Consider the following 14,839-nt stretch of genomic DNA (forward strand, 5'->3'; position numbering starts at 1 on the left):
GAAATGACTTCTCAAAAGATTCCCAGAGATATGTCCTGGGGGATGAGGGACACCCCCCCCCCCAGCAATATAAGGGGGAGGGGAAAGGCCACTGCAGGAGGGGGGAATTGCTCTCCCCTCCCCCATTGTGTGTGCAGAGCTTTAAATGAGATCCAATCCTTGGTTATTACTGATCTGACAGTGGATGTAATCCACCTCCAACTGAATTAAGTGGAAAAATCAAATTGGGTTATCGAATTGGGACAGGATTGTGTCCAATGTAGATGATTTAGTAGCAGGTGGTACTGCTGGGCTAGAGAAACCTGTTCTAGTCCTCAGTGTGATGTGCATAGCATTTTTGCAAAGTTTGTCCTGATCTTTTATGTTGTAAATGTGTAGTGTTATTTCTAGATGTAAAAGAGTTAGGCAAGCCATCTACCTTTGTTTTTGAGGAAGACAGTAGAATACTGTGACCTCTAATTAGGGGTAAGACAGGTCTAAGTAGTAGAAATAATGCTGGGAACATTCATTCATGTTTCAAAGAAAGGAAGGGCTTATATATTCAATTTGATTACTTATATAAAATGAGGCCACCTGCCTTCAGTATTCTAAATAATGGCCCTCCTCACAGATATCCAAACACTGAAGGCTGGATCCAAAGGTTGATTTTTGGTAACAGAAGACACTTCAGGCTCCAGATCAGAACTTTTCTGCCTCCATCCTCCTGCTGCATCCCACAGAGCTCCCCCAAACTCTGTTCCTCAGTCATTTGACTATGTTACATCTAAATACTGTTGTGTTCTTATTATTTTTCACTGTCTTTACATTCAAGTAGCAAAGCATCCAACCATTAGTCTTTTACTGGTCATGGAATTGTATTCTCAAACACTGATGACTATTCAAATATGTAGAAGTAAAAAAAACACACATTTTGTTGATTAGCAAGTAGAGAAGTGGCCCAAGGCAACAGCCTTATGTTTAAGTATTTGGTCATTATCTTTACAAGCCCACTATAATGGCTACTCAGACCCTTAGACAGGTTGGCCAGCTTCCTTAATTGCTGTTTAAATGCCAGAGTCAGTAGCATAAAACCTCAATCCTCTAGTAAACAGGTGTAATATTTGGGTTTCTAATATGCTGGAAAGAACCAGTGACCCCTGCTACCACATACTGAAAAATGAAACCATAAGTGTGTATACTTTTCTTTCTTTAAAAAAACCAAACAACATTCATAAAATGGTTTTCTGATCGTGCCCGGGTTCCCTGCTGTGATTTTTGCTGCAGCCAAAAGGTTACACTTGTGCCCACCATTTTAAATCTCACTAACAATACCATTTCTGCTGTCTCGTTACTTTCAGCATTAACTGAAAGTGCTATAACACCACTTGTATTTAGACTGTCATCTTCCTTTATGCTGTGATGTGCTTGTGTTCATATTGTTGGGGAAATGTGGCTGTCTAGTGTTCCAGTCTTCTAAAATCCTAATGCATTGGTGATTGAATGTCCCATTTTGTTGATTATACTGACTCACTATGCATAATCCGCCTTGTGTCCCTGTGAGAAAGGTGGACTATAAATAATGTAAATAGATAAATAAAAATAAATTTGAATATACTGAGACACAATCATTCAGCAGAGAATTAGGGCCCATGACTGTGTATTCCTTTAACATAATGAATGCAATGGCTTCAGAGCCCAGTAATTCTACCAGGTGCACAGTCTTAGTGAATATTTACCTTAAACTTTTTGTCTGTGGTAGGACACACAGGAAATTTGGGGGTTTGTCACTGGAGCATGTGCTAGGAATTGACCTACATATAGTCCCAGACATACCAGGCTCTGTAAAGTAGCTAATAGATGAACAAGACAGGGTGTTTTGTTTTGCTTGAATGTCACCCTGGAGGCGGGGGAGAGAGCAAAACTACAAGTTTAGTCACAGGATATTGGCTCTTACAGTGGACAATGAAAGGAAAAGATTAGGAAACCTCTTTTGAAAAGAATGGTGTAGAAGGCTGTGCGGAGTAGTATTTATAACCTGAGAAAAGGAAACTCTGTTGTTTGTGTAAACCACCTAATTGATAAGGAAGGAGTCTCCCAATGGATAACAGATGGTCACAGAACCTACCAGGGGAGAGGCGATCCTGGATTTGGTCCTAAGTAACACCCAAGAGACCTGGTGAGAGATGTAAAAGTGATTGCACCACTTGGGAACAGTGACCATAATGTTATTGAGTTTAACATTTGTATAAATAGGGAGTTGCCCAAAAAGTCTGACACAACCACTTTTAACTTTAAAAGGAGTAACTTCTCTGATATGAGGGGACATGTGAGGAAGAAAGTGAAAGGACACGTAGAAACTGTTAAGGAAAGAATTAGTAGGCACATTGATGAACAAAACCTATTGAGGCAGACTCAGCATGGGTTCTGTAAGGGAAGATCTTGTCTCACTAACACGTTAGTGTTTTTTGGGGGAGTGAACAAACATGTGGACAAGGGGGACCCAATAGATATTGTTTACCTTGACTTCCAGAAAGCTTTTGATAAAGTTCCTCATCAGAGGCTCCTAAGTAAGCTCAAAAATCATGGGATAAAAGGACAAGTCCTTTTGTGGATCAAAAACTGGCTAATTAATAGAAAACAGAGAGTGAGTATAAATGGGCAATTTTCTCAGTGGAGGGTGGTAAGTAGTGGGGTACCACAGGGATCAGTACTTGGTCCGATGCTTTTTAACTTGTTTATTAATGATTTGGAGTTGGGAGTAAGCAGTGAAGTGGCTAAATTTGCAGATGACACGAAGTTGTTCAGGGTGGTGACAACCAGGGAGGATTGTGAGGAACTCCAAAAGGATCTGTCAAGGATGGCCGAATGGGTGTCAACATAGCAAATGGGGTTCAATGTGGCCAAGTGCAAAGTGATGCACATTGGAGCCAAAAATCCTAACTATAAATACACACTGATGGGGTGTGAACTGGCAGAGACTGACCAAGAGAGAGATCTTGGAGTTGTAGTAGATAACTCAATGAAAATGTCTAGACAGTGTGCAATGGCAATAAAAAAGGCCAATGCTATGCTGGGGATTATTTGGAAAGGAATTGAAAACAAATCAGCCAATATCATAATGCCACTGTATAAATCGATGGTGCGACCTCATTTGGAGTACTGTGTGCAGTTCTGGTCACCACGCCTCAAAAAAGGATATTATAGCTTCGGAAAAAGTGCAGAAAAGGGCAACTAGAATGATAAAAGGGTTGGAACAGTTTTCCTATGAAGAAAGGTCAAACCGCTTGGAGCTCTTTAGCTTGGAGAAACGACAACTGAGAGGTGACATGATCGAGGTTTATAAGATTATGCATGGGATAGAACAGGTTGAGAAAGAAGTACTTTTCTCCATTTCTCACAATACAAGAACTCGTGGGCACTCAATGAAATTGCTGAGCAGTTGAGTTAGAACAGATAAAAGAAAGTACTTCTTCACCCAAAGAGTGATTAACACATGGAATTCACTGCCACAGGAGGTGGTGGCGGCTGCAAGCATGGACAGCTTCAAGAGGGAATTAGATAAGCATATGGAGCAGAAGTCCATCAGTGGCTATTAGCCATAAGGTATAGATAGGAACTCACAGGCTGGGACAGGTGATGCACTGTATTCTTGGTGCTTGGGGGCCAACAGTGGGAGGGCTTCTAGTGTCCTGGCCCCACTGATGGACCTCCTGATGGCACCTGGTATTTTTGGCCACTGTGTGACAGAGTGTTGGACTAGATGGGCCATTGGCCTGATCCAATATTGGCTTCTCTTATGTTCTTAACAGTTATAAAATGTCTAATTGCTTATGAGCCACTTAGTTGTTTTGGAGCTGCTTTGGGTAGGGCTGGTAATTAGAACTAAAGACAAAACAGCCTAAAAGCTTCAGTTGAGGATCTGTTGTTGTCATCCAGTTGGTCTCTGTGTAGAGCAGGGGTGACAAGCTCATTTGTTAGTGGGTCGGATCTGACATAAATGAGACCTGGCCGGGCCCAGCCTGGCCATGTGTGTCCTAAAAGAAAGTCTGTAGCTCGGTAGTTCGAGACCCTAGGCCATGTGACAAAGTGAGCTCCCGTTTCTGACCCCAGCTCCTGCCAACCTAGCAGTTCGAAAGCAAGAAATTGCGAGTAGATAAATAGGTACTGCTTTGGTGGGAAGGTAACAGCATATTCTGTGTGCCTCGGTGTTTAGTCATGCCGGCCACATGACCACAGAAACGTCTTTGGACAGCGCTGGTTCTTCGGCTTGGAAACAGAGATGAGCACCGCCCTCTTGAGTCGGATTCAACTAGTTTTTGAGCAAGGGATACCTTTACCTTTACTAGTGGGAATATAAACTTTATAAGGGACACAAACAAAGGATTTTTTTAACTTAAAATAAAACATGCTTAAAATATTAGCACTTTTGCAATATTTTGTTTATTTGACAGTCTCTGATAACTGACACTTCCTGCTCAGAATTATTGTGTCAAAATCTGTAGACAATGTCTGTGCTGTAGCAATCTAGAGTATGCTGTTCAAGTGTTTTTCAGGTATGTATCTGTAAGTTGCAAACCTACTTTTGATTAATTGACATTCATTACAGAGATCTCATGGTCAATGCTTTGAACCTAAGACCCAGAGGAAAACATGAAATGGCTGAGCATTGCAAGCTTTTGTACATAAGTTGTTTTGTGTGTTGGTCAAGAACATGTGGAGGCATCATGACATGTAGTGAGGGCTATGTGTTTGTCTACAAATCTATAGTCTTCCCCAGAGAAATAACAACTCCTATGAGGCAGTGCAAGTATAGAGAGGCAGCCATGTACTGGGAAGTTGAACTTCAAAATTCTGGGAAGTTGAACTTCAAAATTCCCACCCTACAAAAGAAATGTGCTGGGTGAACTTGGTCTGGACACATACACATTCAGCCTAATCCACCTCACTGTCTTGTTGTTATTCCTCATCTAAATAGTTCCCATTGGATCATGAGGGTGTCAGTACAGTGAAAAAGAGGAAGGGAACCCAGCTGCACCCAGGAGAGCCCTGGCATAACAAGCCCAACAAAACTCACTCTCTCTCTCTCTCTCTCCCCTCCCTCCCTCCCTCTCCCTCTCTCCCTCTCTCTCCCTCTCTCTCTCTCTCTCTCTCCCTCCCTCTCTCTCTCTGTAGAAAGGCAAAAAGTTCATACCTTGAATAAAACTCTGTTCATCTTAAAGATGCTGCTTTGTAACTCTTCTGTGTGATTGAGGGGACTGAGCTAAATAAGCACTTGCTCTTTTCTTTCCTCCCTCCCCCTCTCTTCCCCCCAAGGGAGGAGGAGCCTCAGCCAATGGAGGGAAGAGAGGCTTGGCTCAGTAGCTCTGCTGTGTGGTTGAGAGAGCCTGGCAAAGTAAGCTCACACTCTCCCTCCTTTCCCCTGGGAATGAGGAGGGGGAGGAGCCTCAGGCAATGGAGGGAAGAGAAACTTGGCTCAGTAGCTCTGCTGTGCAATTGAGAGAGCCTGGCAAAGCAAGCTCTCACTCTTTTCTTCTCTTCCTCCCCCTCTCTTCCTCCCCAAAGGAGAAGGAGCCTCAGCCAATGGAGGGAAGAGAGGCTTTGCTCTGTAGCTCCTGTGCAATTAAGAAAGCCTGGCAAAGCAAGCTGTGATGCAGAAAGGAGCAAGAGAGAGGGAGAAGGAAGCAGACGACAGCCAGTTGTTTGTGGGCTGCATACAAACCCTGTGGGGGCTGGATTTGGCCCGTGGGCCGCATGTTTGACATCCCTGGTTTAGAGCAATCTCTTGAAGCAACTCCCTCCACCACTTCCAGAGGACTCATTGCCCATTTGATCATGGTAACATCTAGACTGCATTTCTGCAAGCACCTTCCCTATAAGCAATTCATGTAAATAAAATTCATGAGACCTGCTACAAGACTTTGGAAAATGAAATCTGTATTCTACTTTCTTTTTAATGCGGTGGTGGAAAGTGTCGTCAAGTCACACCTGACTTATGGCAACCCTGTAGGGTTGTCAAGGCAAGAGGCAAACAGAGGTGCCTGCCTCTTCATAGCAACCCTGGGCTTCCTTGGTGGGTCTCCCATCCAAGTACTAACCATGGCCATCCTTGCTTAGCTTTGGAGATGTGATGAGAACTGACTAGCCTGGGCCATCCAGGTCAGGGCCTTTTTAAAGTAATGGGGTTAAAATACTCTGTGGTTCTCATATAACGTTTCAGAATTTAGTAGCGGGACTCTCATACTTAACAATTCAGTCCTGTACGCATGAATATACTAATAGTAAAGATGCTTTGTGATACAGAACTCTGGAATATCCTGTTGTGAACTCAGTGTGATAAATGAAGGCTTTGGATGATCTAAGGCCATAAATACCAACATGTTAGTGCCCCTAACCTAAACGGTGACCTCTTGCCCTTAATGTACACTGAAATTGCTGGAATGTGCTGGAATTCCAGTATTTAATTGCTCCCCTTCCCACATGTATATCCTCCAAACAAAATGCAAGCAGCTTTGTGTTGTTGACCAGTGTGCACCTATGTATTTTTAAGAATTCTTGTTGCTGCTATGAACTACTTCAAGCATGCTTCACCCCAAATGTGTCTTATCTTTTCCTTTCATCTTTAGGACCAAATGCCACTCTCAGTTATGTCACTACCAGCCAAACCTCTTCAGATATAATTAGAGCAACTGAAGAGTCTCACTTTGTGAGACTCAAAATTGGTGAGGCTGAGAAACTTTAGGTTTGATGTGGTTCATAATTCAAAGAAGGGAAGCAAGGAAAAAGAGTTGACTTGAATCTCTCTTATACTTCAAAGGTTTTATATTTAAATAGTGGATACTTCCTTTTAGTAAACCATTTTTTTTTCTTGCAGTCAAGTCTGAACTCTGCTTAGCTTCTGAGTTCGGACTTGCTTGGGTGTCCTGGCCCCATAATAGGGCTGTCAGTGTTATACAAGAGAACACAGTTTGAATTCAGTGGTACCTTTCAGACCAACAAAGTTTAATTTCCTAGCATGCACACGAAAGCTTATACCCAGAGTTAAACTTTGTTGCTCTTAAAGATGCCTCTGGACTTAAACTTTGTTCTACTGCTTCAGATCAACACAGCTACTCACCTGAATCAATATTATACAAGAATTATTGATAATTTGGAACTCAGAATTAAATATATTATGATATATCTAGAAGTATGCTTGAAGGATTACTTGAATAAGTGATATCAGTATAATCATGTCCTAGTAGTGGAAAAAAATAAAGGGAAATCTGGCTCAATGGAAGAATCTGAGGTTGTCTTTGTTGATAAGATTATCAACTGTCAGGATTTATTTATTTATTTATAAAACTTTTATTGGAATTAATACATACAGGAACTGTTCAGTTTAAAAGACAATGGCAAAGGGGCCTTGCCCAAGATTTAATGTTGTATTTCAGATTTTGACCATTTTTTGCTTGGTATAGGTTTAAGGGAACCTATCTGAAGATTGTTTGTATGTGGTACCTTGCTCTTAAAACAATTTACTAGACATGATGGAGATTTTCTTGGATGTTGTAGGAATGTCCAGAGGTAGTAGATTATTAACACCCTGTAATACCCGAAGATATAGGGGGGAAGAGTTAAAACTGATCAGATTAGGTATCTTGCTAAGGGTTTATTATTAAGGATTTATTATTAACATGTGTGTTTCAGGGGAAATTGTATATGTATAACACCAAAGAACATGAAGCTTCAAGCTATGGTTAAAAAAATACATGGAGAAAGTTATGCATGGAAACTTTAACAATAGTAAGATGAGTCTGAAATCAGGAAAGAAAATGTGACTTGATATTCATTGCAAGTCTATTTTATTTTCCAGGATGTTTAATGGGGCATTGACTGCAGGCATCCTTCCGGGAGTGGAATTATTTGGGGCTTTATTTTATTCTGTTTGTTTTTTATTGTGACTTGTAAGTGACTTTGAGCTATAGGTAGAATGTAAATAATTCAATTAATTAATAAAATATTTAGTCAGACATGGCTATAGATGGTCATTTATTGCTCATATGCATACACCCTGTAATGTCTTATATTTGGTATAATTTTTAAGAACAGTTGTTTGGAGTCATTTGTTCTTTGTTGGTATATACCAAGATCTTTCCCCTCTATTTTTTTGATCTTGTAAAATTAAGATGCATCCAATTTTACCCTTTGTGTTACTCTTCTGCTGTTGTATATTTATAAACTTTTTAGAGGTTAATTTTCTTCATAAATGGGGCTCATGCATATTGTGTTGTCGTGGGAAGAGTATTGGACTCAGACCAGGGAGACCTGCAGTGCAACCTAAAGCAGATTACACCTTTCCAAACCCATTGACTTCTGTGGGCTTAGAAGGGCATAACTCTGCTTAGGATCAGTGTTGTAGTTGTTTCCTGCGTGGCTGTCTTCTTTGTGTATTTACCTACTCTTCAACCTGACATTTTTCAGGGTTCGTAAAGTGTGGTGATACAGAGGGAAGCCTCTTCAGTGCAATGTAATAGATTGGATGAAAAATCTAATGAGGGGTGGCCCGCTGAGGTTTCTTTCTACATTACAGCAGCACTCATGGCAAAGTGAAAACGAATATACCAGTTTATTAAGCTCAGCAAATGTGCTTTTAAGGCTATTGATTTTTCCCTCGCATTGCAGTTTGGTATGGTTGCCCCTGCCCTTTTTGAGACAGAAAAGGTATCTGCCAGATGTTGTGAAGCTCCATACAGTGATGAAGATGTTCCTTAGGAGGGGGGAGGAAAAGCATTTGGTTAGCTGTAGTAAGCTAGTGCAATCACTAATGACTGCTGCTAATACAGATGGGGCTCAATGTTAGACAACAGGATTTAGGTTAAGATGGAGTTACTGTTATTATTTCAGATCAAACATTGTGATGTCCATTTCTAGCAGTTACAAAACTATATAAGCATTAAAGCATGTTGTGTTAAGCAATTACATTAGAACAATTTGGACCAATGTTTCTATAGCCAAACTCTTTCCAAGCATCAAGTGTCCAGTCTCGCAATTGGACATGCTTGGAATCAAACTAGGCCTTCATGTATACCAAGTACGTGGTCTAGACGCTTGACTATACCCATTCAGCTTCTGAGAGTGATGGAGTGCTCACTAGAACCAACTTCTAGAGTGTACAGAGACTGGTACCTTTTTTCTTGTGCTATATATCTTTTAAACAATCAAAACTGTAAATGCACCTAATTTTCCATAAAGTATTACCTTTGGCACTTTCTGTGCCAAAGAGTCGGCATGGTGTAATGGTTAAGACCAGCAGATTCTAACCTGGAGAACTGGGTTTGATTCTCCAGTCCTCCACATGAAGCCAGCTGGGTGACCTTGGGCCAGTCACAGTTGTCTCAACTCTCTCAGCCCCACCTGCCTCATAAGGTGCCTGTGGTGTTTGGGGGGGGGGAGGCAATTGTAAACCACTTTGAGACTCTTTAAAGTAGAGGAAAAAAGGGTACAAAAGCCTACTTACTCTTCTATAACAGTGTGAATGAATTCTGCTAATCTTGAGACTTTAGTATAGACATGAAGGTTTAAAAACTAACTTGGTGATCAATAGGGAAATCTTTAAGGGCATATTTACACTACAGTCTATACAGTGATACCCTCTTCTCAGAGAAGGCTGGGAAGTGTAGTTCCATAATGGGCTAATAATCTTGAATGGAGAATACTCATAAATCTCAGGATACTTTGAGGGAAGTCATCATGACTATTCTGGTGTATTATGGTTATACTGTAGATATGACCTTGGACTGGGTCAAAGGATTTAAGGGTATGAGACTGGGCATATAAAAGGTGGTAAACAGGAATTGAAGTCGTTTGGAAGGAGCAAGGATACCAGTGGTGAAAGATGTGGAGAGAAGGACAATTATTTACTGGAGCATTCATGGGCTAGTTGGTGGTTCAACAAGTTCATTTAAAAACCTGTTCTTCAGACAGATTACAGCCATGATCAACTCCAAGTGTTGAATTCTCTGTGGCAAATATTTAATGCACATGAATGCAGAGCTCAACAAATCCCAAGTGCCAGGGTGCCATGGAGCCTAGACATTTCATTGTTGCACATAGTTGTTTTCATCAGTTATATATTGTAAGTGCCTCTTGGTGATTCTCAGTAGAAGTACAACACTCATTTAGCTGGGTGATAGAGGTTAGTTTTTTGTTGTGATGACAACCAGTGTTACCTCATATTAATTTATACACTACAATATCTTGTTATAGCTTTTAAAATTTTACAAGCAAATGTAAAGAGTTTAAGATTAGGCTTTGTGGTAGCAATAATTAGAAAGTGCAGTCACTAAAATATAACCCTGAAGGCTGAAAAATAAATCTTACCCTTAAATATTTGGGGTGTATCATAAAGCTGAAGAAAATCACCCTATATTACTGAACTTTGAAAAGGATTTGTGGAATAAATTATCTCACTGTACAGTAAAAGTTATGACTGTGGTTCTGCTCATCTTTAATATTTTGATGTTCAGGAATGTGGTTTGTTGGCGGTGAGCTGATGATAATTGTTTTCTTCTGCCTTTTCTTTAGGCTCAAAAAAATGAGAGGGAGTCTATCAGGCAAAAGCTGGCGCTTGGAAGTTTCTTTGATGATGGCCCAGGAATTTATACCAGCTGTAGTAAAAGTGGCAAGCCAAGTCTTTCTTCTCGGTGAGTGAAATGCCATCGTGAACGCTTCTCACTTTTATAGCTTATGTGTGGCATAATATCAGAGAGTTTTGAACTACATGTATAAAGCCGAGTTCCAGGCTTTGGCAAGCGTGTGGCTTTTATCTTCAGCATCCTAACCATTCATAATGTAGCTAACTACAGAGGAAAAAAATCTTTCAGCCATGCTGAGCATGATTTTTGCAAGCTTTGCATCTCCATTGGTTTCTAGTGACATCTGTTTGTTATGGTTATTCATCCTATGAAAGTATGAAATTGCTGTATTACCAAGCCAGGAGCATTGATCCATCTAGCTCCAACTGGTGGTGGACTTCCAAGATCTCAGTCCAGAGGCCTTTCCATGTGACTGCTGCCTGAGATCCCTTTACTGGGGATGAGCCTGGGACCTTCTGCACGCAAAGCAAGCTGTCCCCTGGACTGTTGAATCAATTTTGAATGTTTCCAAAGTTTTATGTGAATTTCATGCTTACTTTTGCTTCTCTGACTGCACATTTTCCACAACTGTGTTGGAACCTGTGTAAGTGTTGGGGAGGAAAAAAAACCTGTGTTACCCTTCTGTATAAACCAGCTTGAATTTAGGAGAGGTAACATATATATTGTAAAGAACATAAGAGAAGCCAGTGTTGGATCAGGCCAATGGCCCATCCAGTCCAACACTCTGTCACACAGTGGCCAAAAATACCAGGTGCCATCAGGAGGTCCACCAGTGGGTCCAGTAGGTCAATAAAGTGTATTTATTTATTCACTTTATTTATAGTCTGTCTTTCTTGCTGAGACTCAAGGTGGATTACAGGATATAAACAGTGCAGTCAGACAACATAAGAGAATAACAAACTATTCAATAGGACCATGTATTATGTGCCGTCAAGTTCCTTCCAACTTATGGCAACCCTATGAATTAGTGACTTCCAGAACGTCCTATCATTGAAAGCCTTGCTCAGGTCTCGCAAACTGAGGGCCCTCGTGGCTTCCTTGATTGAGTCAATCCATCTCATGTTGGGTCTTCCTCTTTTCATATTGCCTTCAACTTTTCCTAGCATTATTGTATTTTCCAGTGACTCTTGTCTTCTCATAATGTGATAGCCTAAATGTAGTCATTTTAGCTTCAGGGATAATTCAGGCTGGATTTGATCTAGGACCCACTTATTTGCAATAGGACTAGGATTAGGGAACAATGTGAAAAACAAATTATCAAGGGCAGGTAAAGTATAAATCATTCAGAAAGTGAATAACAGAGGTAAAGACAATACAGTAAAGACCGTTGATACCTTCAGTAATCATTGCAATGGACTGTTCCATTATAAAGGTGCCCTCCTGGGCTGTTCATTCTACTATAGTTCTAATCCCTTTTTTAAAAAGCACTCTTGAACTTTCAAGACATTCTGTAGAATAGCAGCAGTATGGAAGCCTTCCTGATCGCCTCAGGCAGGCCATTCCACAAGCTGGGAGCTACCACTGAGGATGCACCTGAACAGGCAGCTACTGATCTTGCCCATTTGCAGGGTGGCATCTTTATTTTTGTTATTTATTTATTTGTTTGCTTAATTGTATTTTTCAGCCGCACTGCCCTGGCAAGCCGGGCTCAGAGCAGTGTACAATGTGATCATAAAGCATAAATGAAAAACAAGTAACAGAGAAATATAGCTGGAGATGCTGCAAGAGAAGCTGGCAATGCCACTGTTTCACAGGAGGGGTGGAGGGCCAGGTGGAACCATCGGTGTCCTCAACCAAACGCATGGTGGAACACCTCTGCCTTACAGGCCCTGCAGATCTGTAACAGGTCCCACAGGGCACAGGTGTTATATGGCAGAGAGTTCCACCAGGTTGGAGCCAGGGCAGAAAAGGCCCTGGCTCTGGTTGAGGACAGCCAGATGTCTCTGGCCGGGGACCACCAATAGATTTTGATCTGCAGAGCACAGTGCTCTTCTGGGGGTATACCAGGAGAGGTGGTCCCAAATGTACATAGGTCCCAGACCCTGACCATTTAGGGCCGTGAATGTCAATACCAGAACCTTGAACCTGGACCTGTACTCCCAGAAGCTTTGCTTGGATAGGGAAAGTTGGCATAGCATAGCACAGCACAGCACAAGAGGCAGTCCTTACAAGTATGTGGGTCTTAGTCCATTCAGAGCTTTGTCTGTGATAACCAGAACCTTAAATTGATCTCAGTAACTGATAATTCCTTCAGCGTTTTAAAATGTTTATGGTGTAAAGTCTGGATAGTGATAAAATTATCAACATTACTTGGAAACTTTTTGATACCTACTTTTGGTTATGTATCACAAGTCTTATAATACGACCCCTGCCAGTGCTAAGGAATGGGATTGAGTTGTGAATCAGGAAGTTCAGAGGAGAAAACAGCACCAAGGTGGAACTGTTCTCAGTGTGCTGTGATCCTGTTATGGCATGTTGTTGAAAGTTGGTGTAATTAATGCTATTTATGGTAGCTCCAGCCATGTTTCCATTTAGTAGGGATCTTTTCTTTTTGTATTTGATGGCGTTTTGTGGCAAGAAACATACAGGGCAAACGGATATGGGAGGCATCTTCCAGCATTAAAAAAAGCCAAAGAATTCTGCGAAGTCAAAAAAAAAAGAAAGATAAATTTGGCTCTCTTGAAGTAACAGCAGTCTGGTGCATCTCAAATTTCCCAGAATGTTTTCTGTGCATGAATCAATGAATAGTGAATAGCCGAATAGCTTCAACCAGGAATTTTGTGGTCTGTTATTGAGAGCCAAGTTAGATGTGACATCTGCACATGGGTGACACCAAATTTCTGTACAGGGAGGGGCATGTGGGGAGATGAAGCATCAGGAGGAGACACTAACCCCTTCTGTGAGAGGTTGCTTCTAGTCTTGACTGAAAATAGATGGTGAAAGTATATGAGGAGGAGGAAGGCATTCCCTTGCCACTTACCTCTTTCTGTGCTTTAATTTCCATCCCATGCCCTGTTTTTTAATACAGACTTGGCAACAGCCTGATTCAGGCAGCTCTGGTCTGCCACTATCACATCTAGCTATCAGAAACTCTCTGTTCTCAGGCCTCAAAGGTTTCTGTTGGAAAATGTATAGGTAGTCACATAAGTAATATAGTTGTGCAAACGGAGCCAATACCTATTCCACAAGTCAGTTTAATAAGGCAGAACAGTACATAAGGGAAAGCTGCAGCTCTTTCTGCCCACACACCCCAGTAGTGAGGCGAAAAGAGCATGTGTGAGGCTGGGAGGTGCAAAACTCCCACTGAACGTCTGGTTCAGAGCCCAGAAAACACAATGACTTTGCAACGTTTAAAGTGGCCTTGTATTTAAGAATGTGGTTTCACATCCCACAGTTCCAGTTCAAGCCAATAGATCCAGTCAGTTACCTTGGAGACTTTGGGGATGGATAACACACCCTCCCAGCCTACATTCATGTCTGACCACCCATATCCCAGGTCCTGACAATATGAACAATGTGGAACACCGGTTAAACAGGAGAGATATGAACATGGTAGCCAATGATGGCCTTATCATCATGGATCGATTCTAGGGGAAACTTGAATTCAAATACAGCCTCTGTGTTGATGTGAATGACAACTCCATGCGCTAGATTTACCAGTTGATACAGCAAACCATGCTAGTCGAATGTTTCTTTCTTAAATCTGAACTGGGAGGGTGGAGGGAAAATTGATTTCAAAATAAGTTTAAAGAGTTATAACTAACTAGTAAGGAAAGCCCGTCGTGGCGGTAGACGACGGGCCCTAGATAGGAAGGAAGGGCGAGTGGAAGGGAGGAATGGAGAAGAGGAGGTAGAGAGAGAGAGACAGAGGTAGATAGGGGGGAAAGAGAGAAAAGGGGTGGAGACAGAGTGGGGTTAGTGGTAGTAATTTGGAAAGAAAGGAAGGGAGAAAGGAAGGAAGGAAGGAAGGAAGGAAGGAAGGAAGGAAGGAAGGAAGGAAGATGGGTAGAAAGACAGAGATTGAAAGAGAGTGAATGGGAGGAAGGATAGTTGTGAAGGAAGAAGGGCAGAGAAACAGAGGGGGGAAACAGAGTGGGTGAGAGAGAGAATGTTGGGAGGGGAGAGAGAGAAAAAGGAGGGGGGGAAGGGACCCGGCCTGGACTGTGGACAGGGGCCGGGGGGAAGCGGTGGACGGAGGGTCCAGGCCTCGTCTGCCGGCCTGGACT

The 14,839-nt window shown here is 41.8% G+C and overlaps 1 protein-coding gene across 1 annotated transcript in view; it reads left to right on the plus strand.

The window, feature by feature from the left end:
• Positions 1-14,839, plus strand: part of LOC107107020 (schwannomin-interacting protein 1-like) — a 207,625-nt gene that overhangs the window by 158,930 nt on the left and 33,856 nt on the right. Inside the window, exon 4 of the mRNA XM_015407231.1 lies at positions 10,543-10,661. Within this exon, the coding sequence (XP_015262717.1) occupies positions 10,543-10,661 (119 nt within the window). The remainder of the gene's footprint in view (positions 1-10,542; positions 10,662-14,839) is intronic.

This window comes from Gekko japonicus, unplaced genomic scaffold (genome assembly GCF_001447785.1).
Source record: "Gekko japonicus isolate JY-2015 unplaced genomic scaffold, Gekko_japonicus_V1.1 scaffold17, whole genome shotgun sequence".
NCBI classification, from domain to species: Eukaryota; Metazoa; Chordata; class Lepidosauria; order Squamata; family Gekkonidae; genus Gekko; species Gekko japonicus.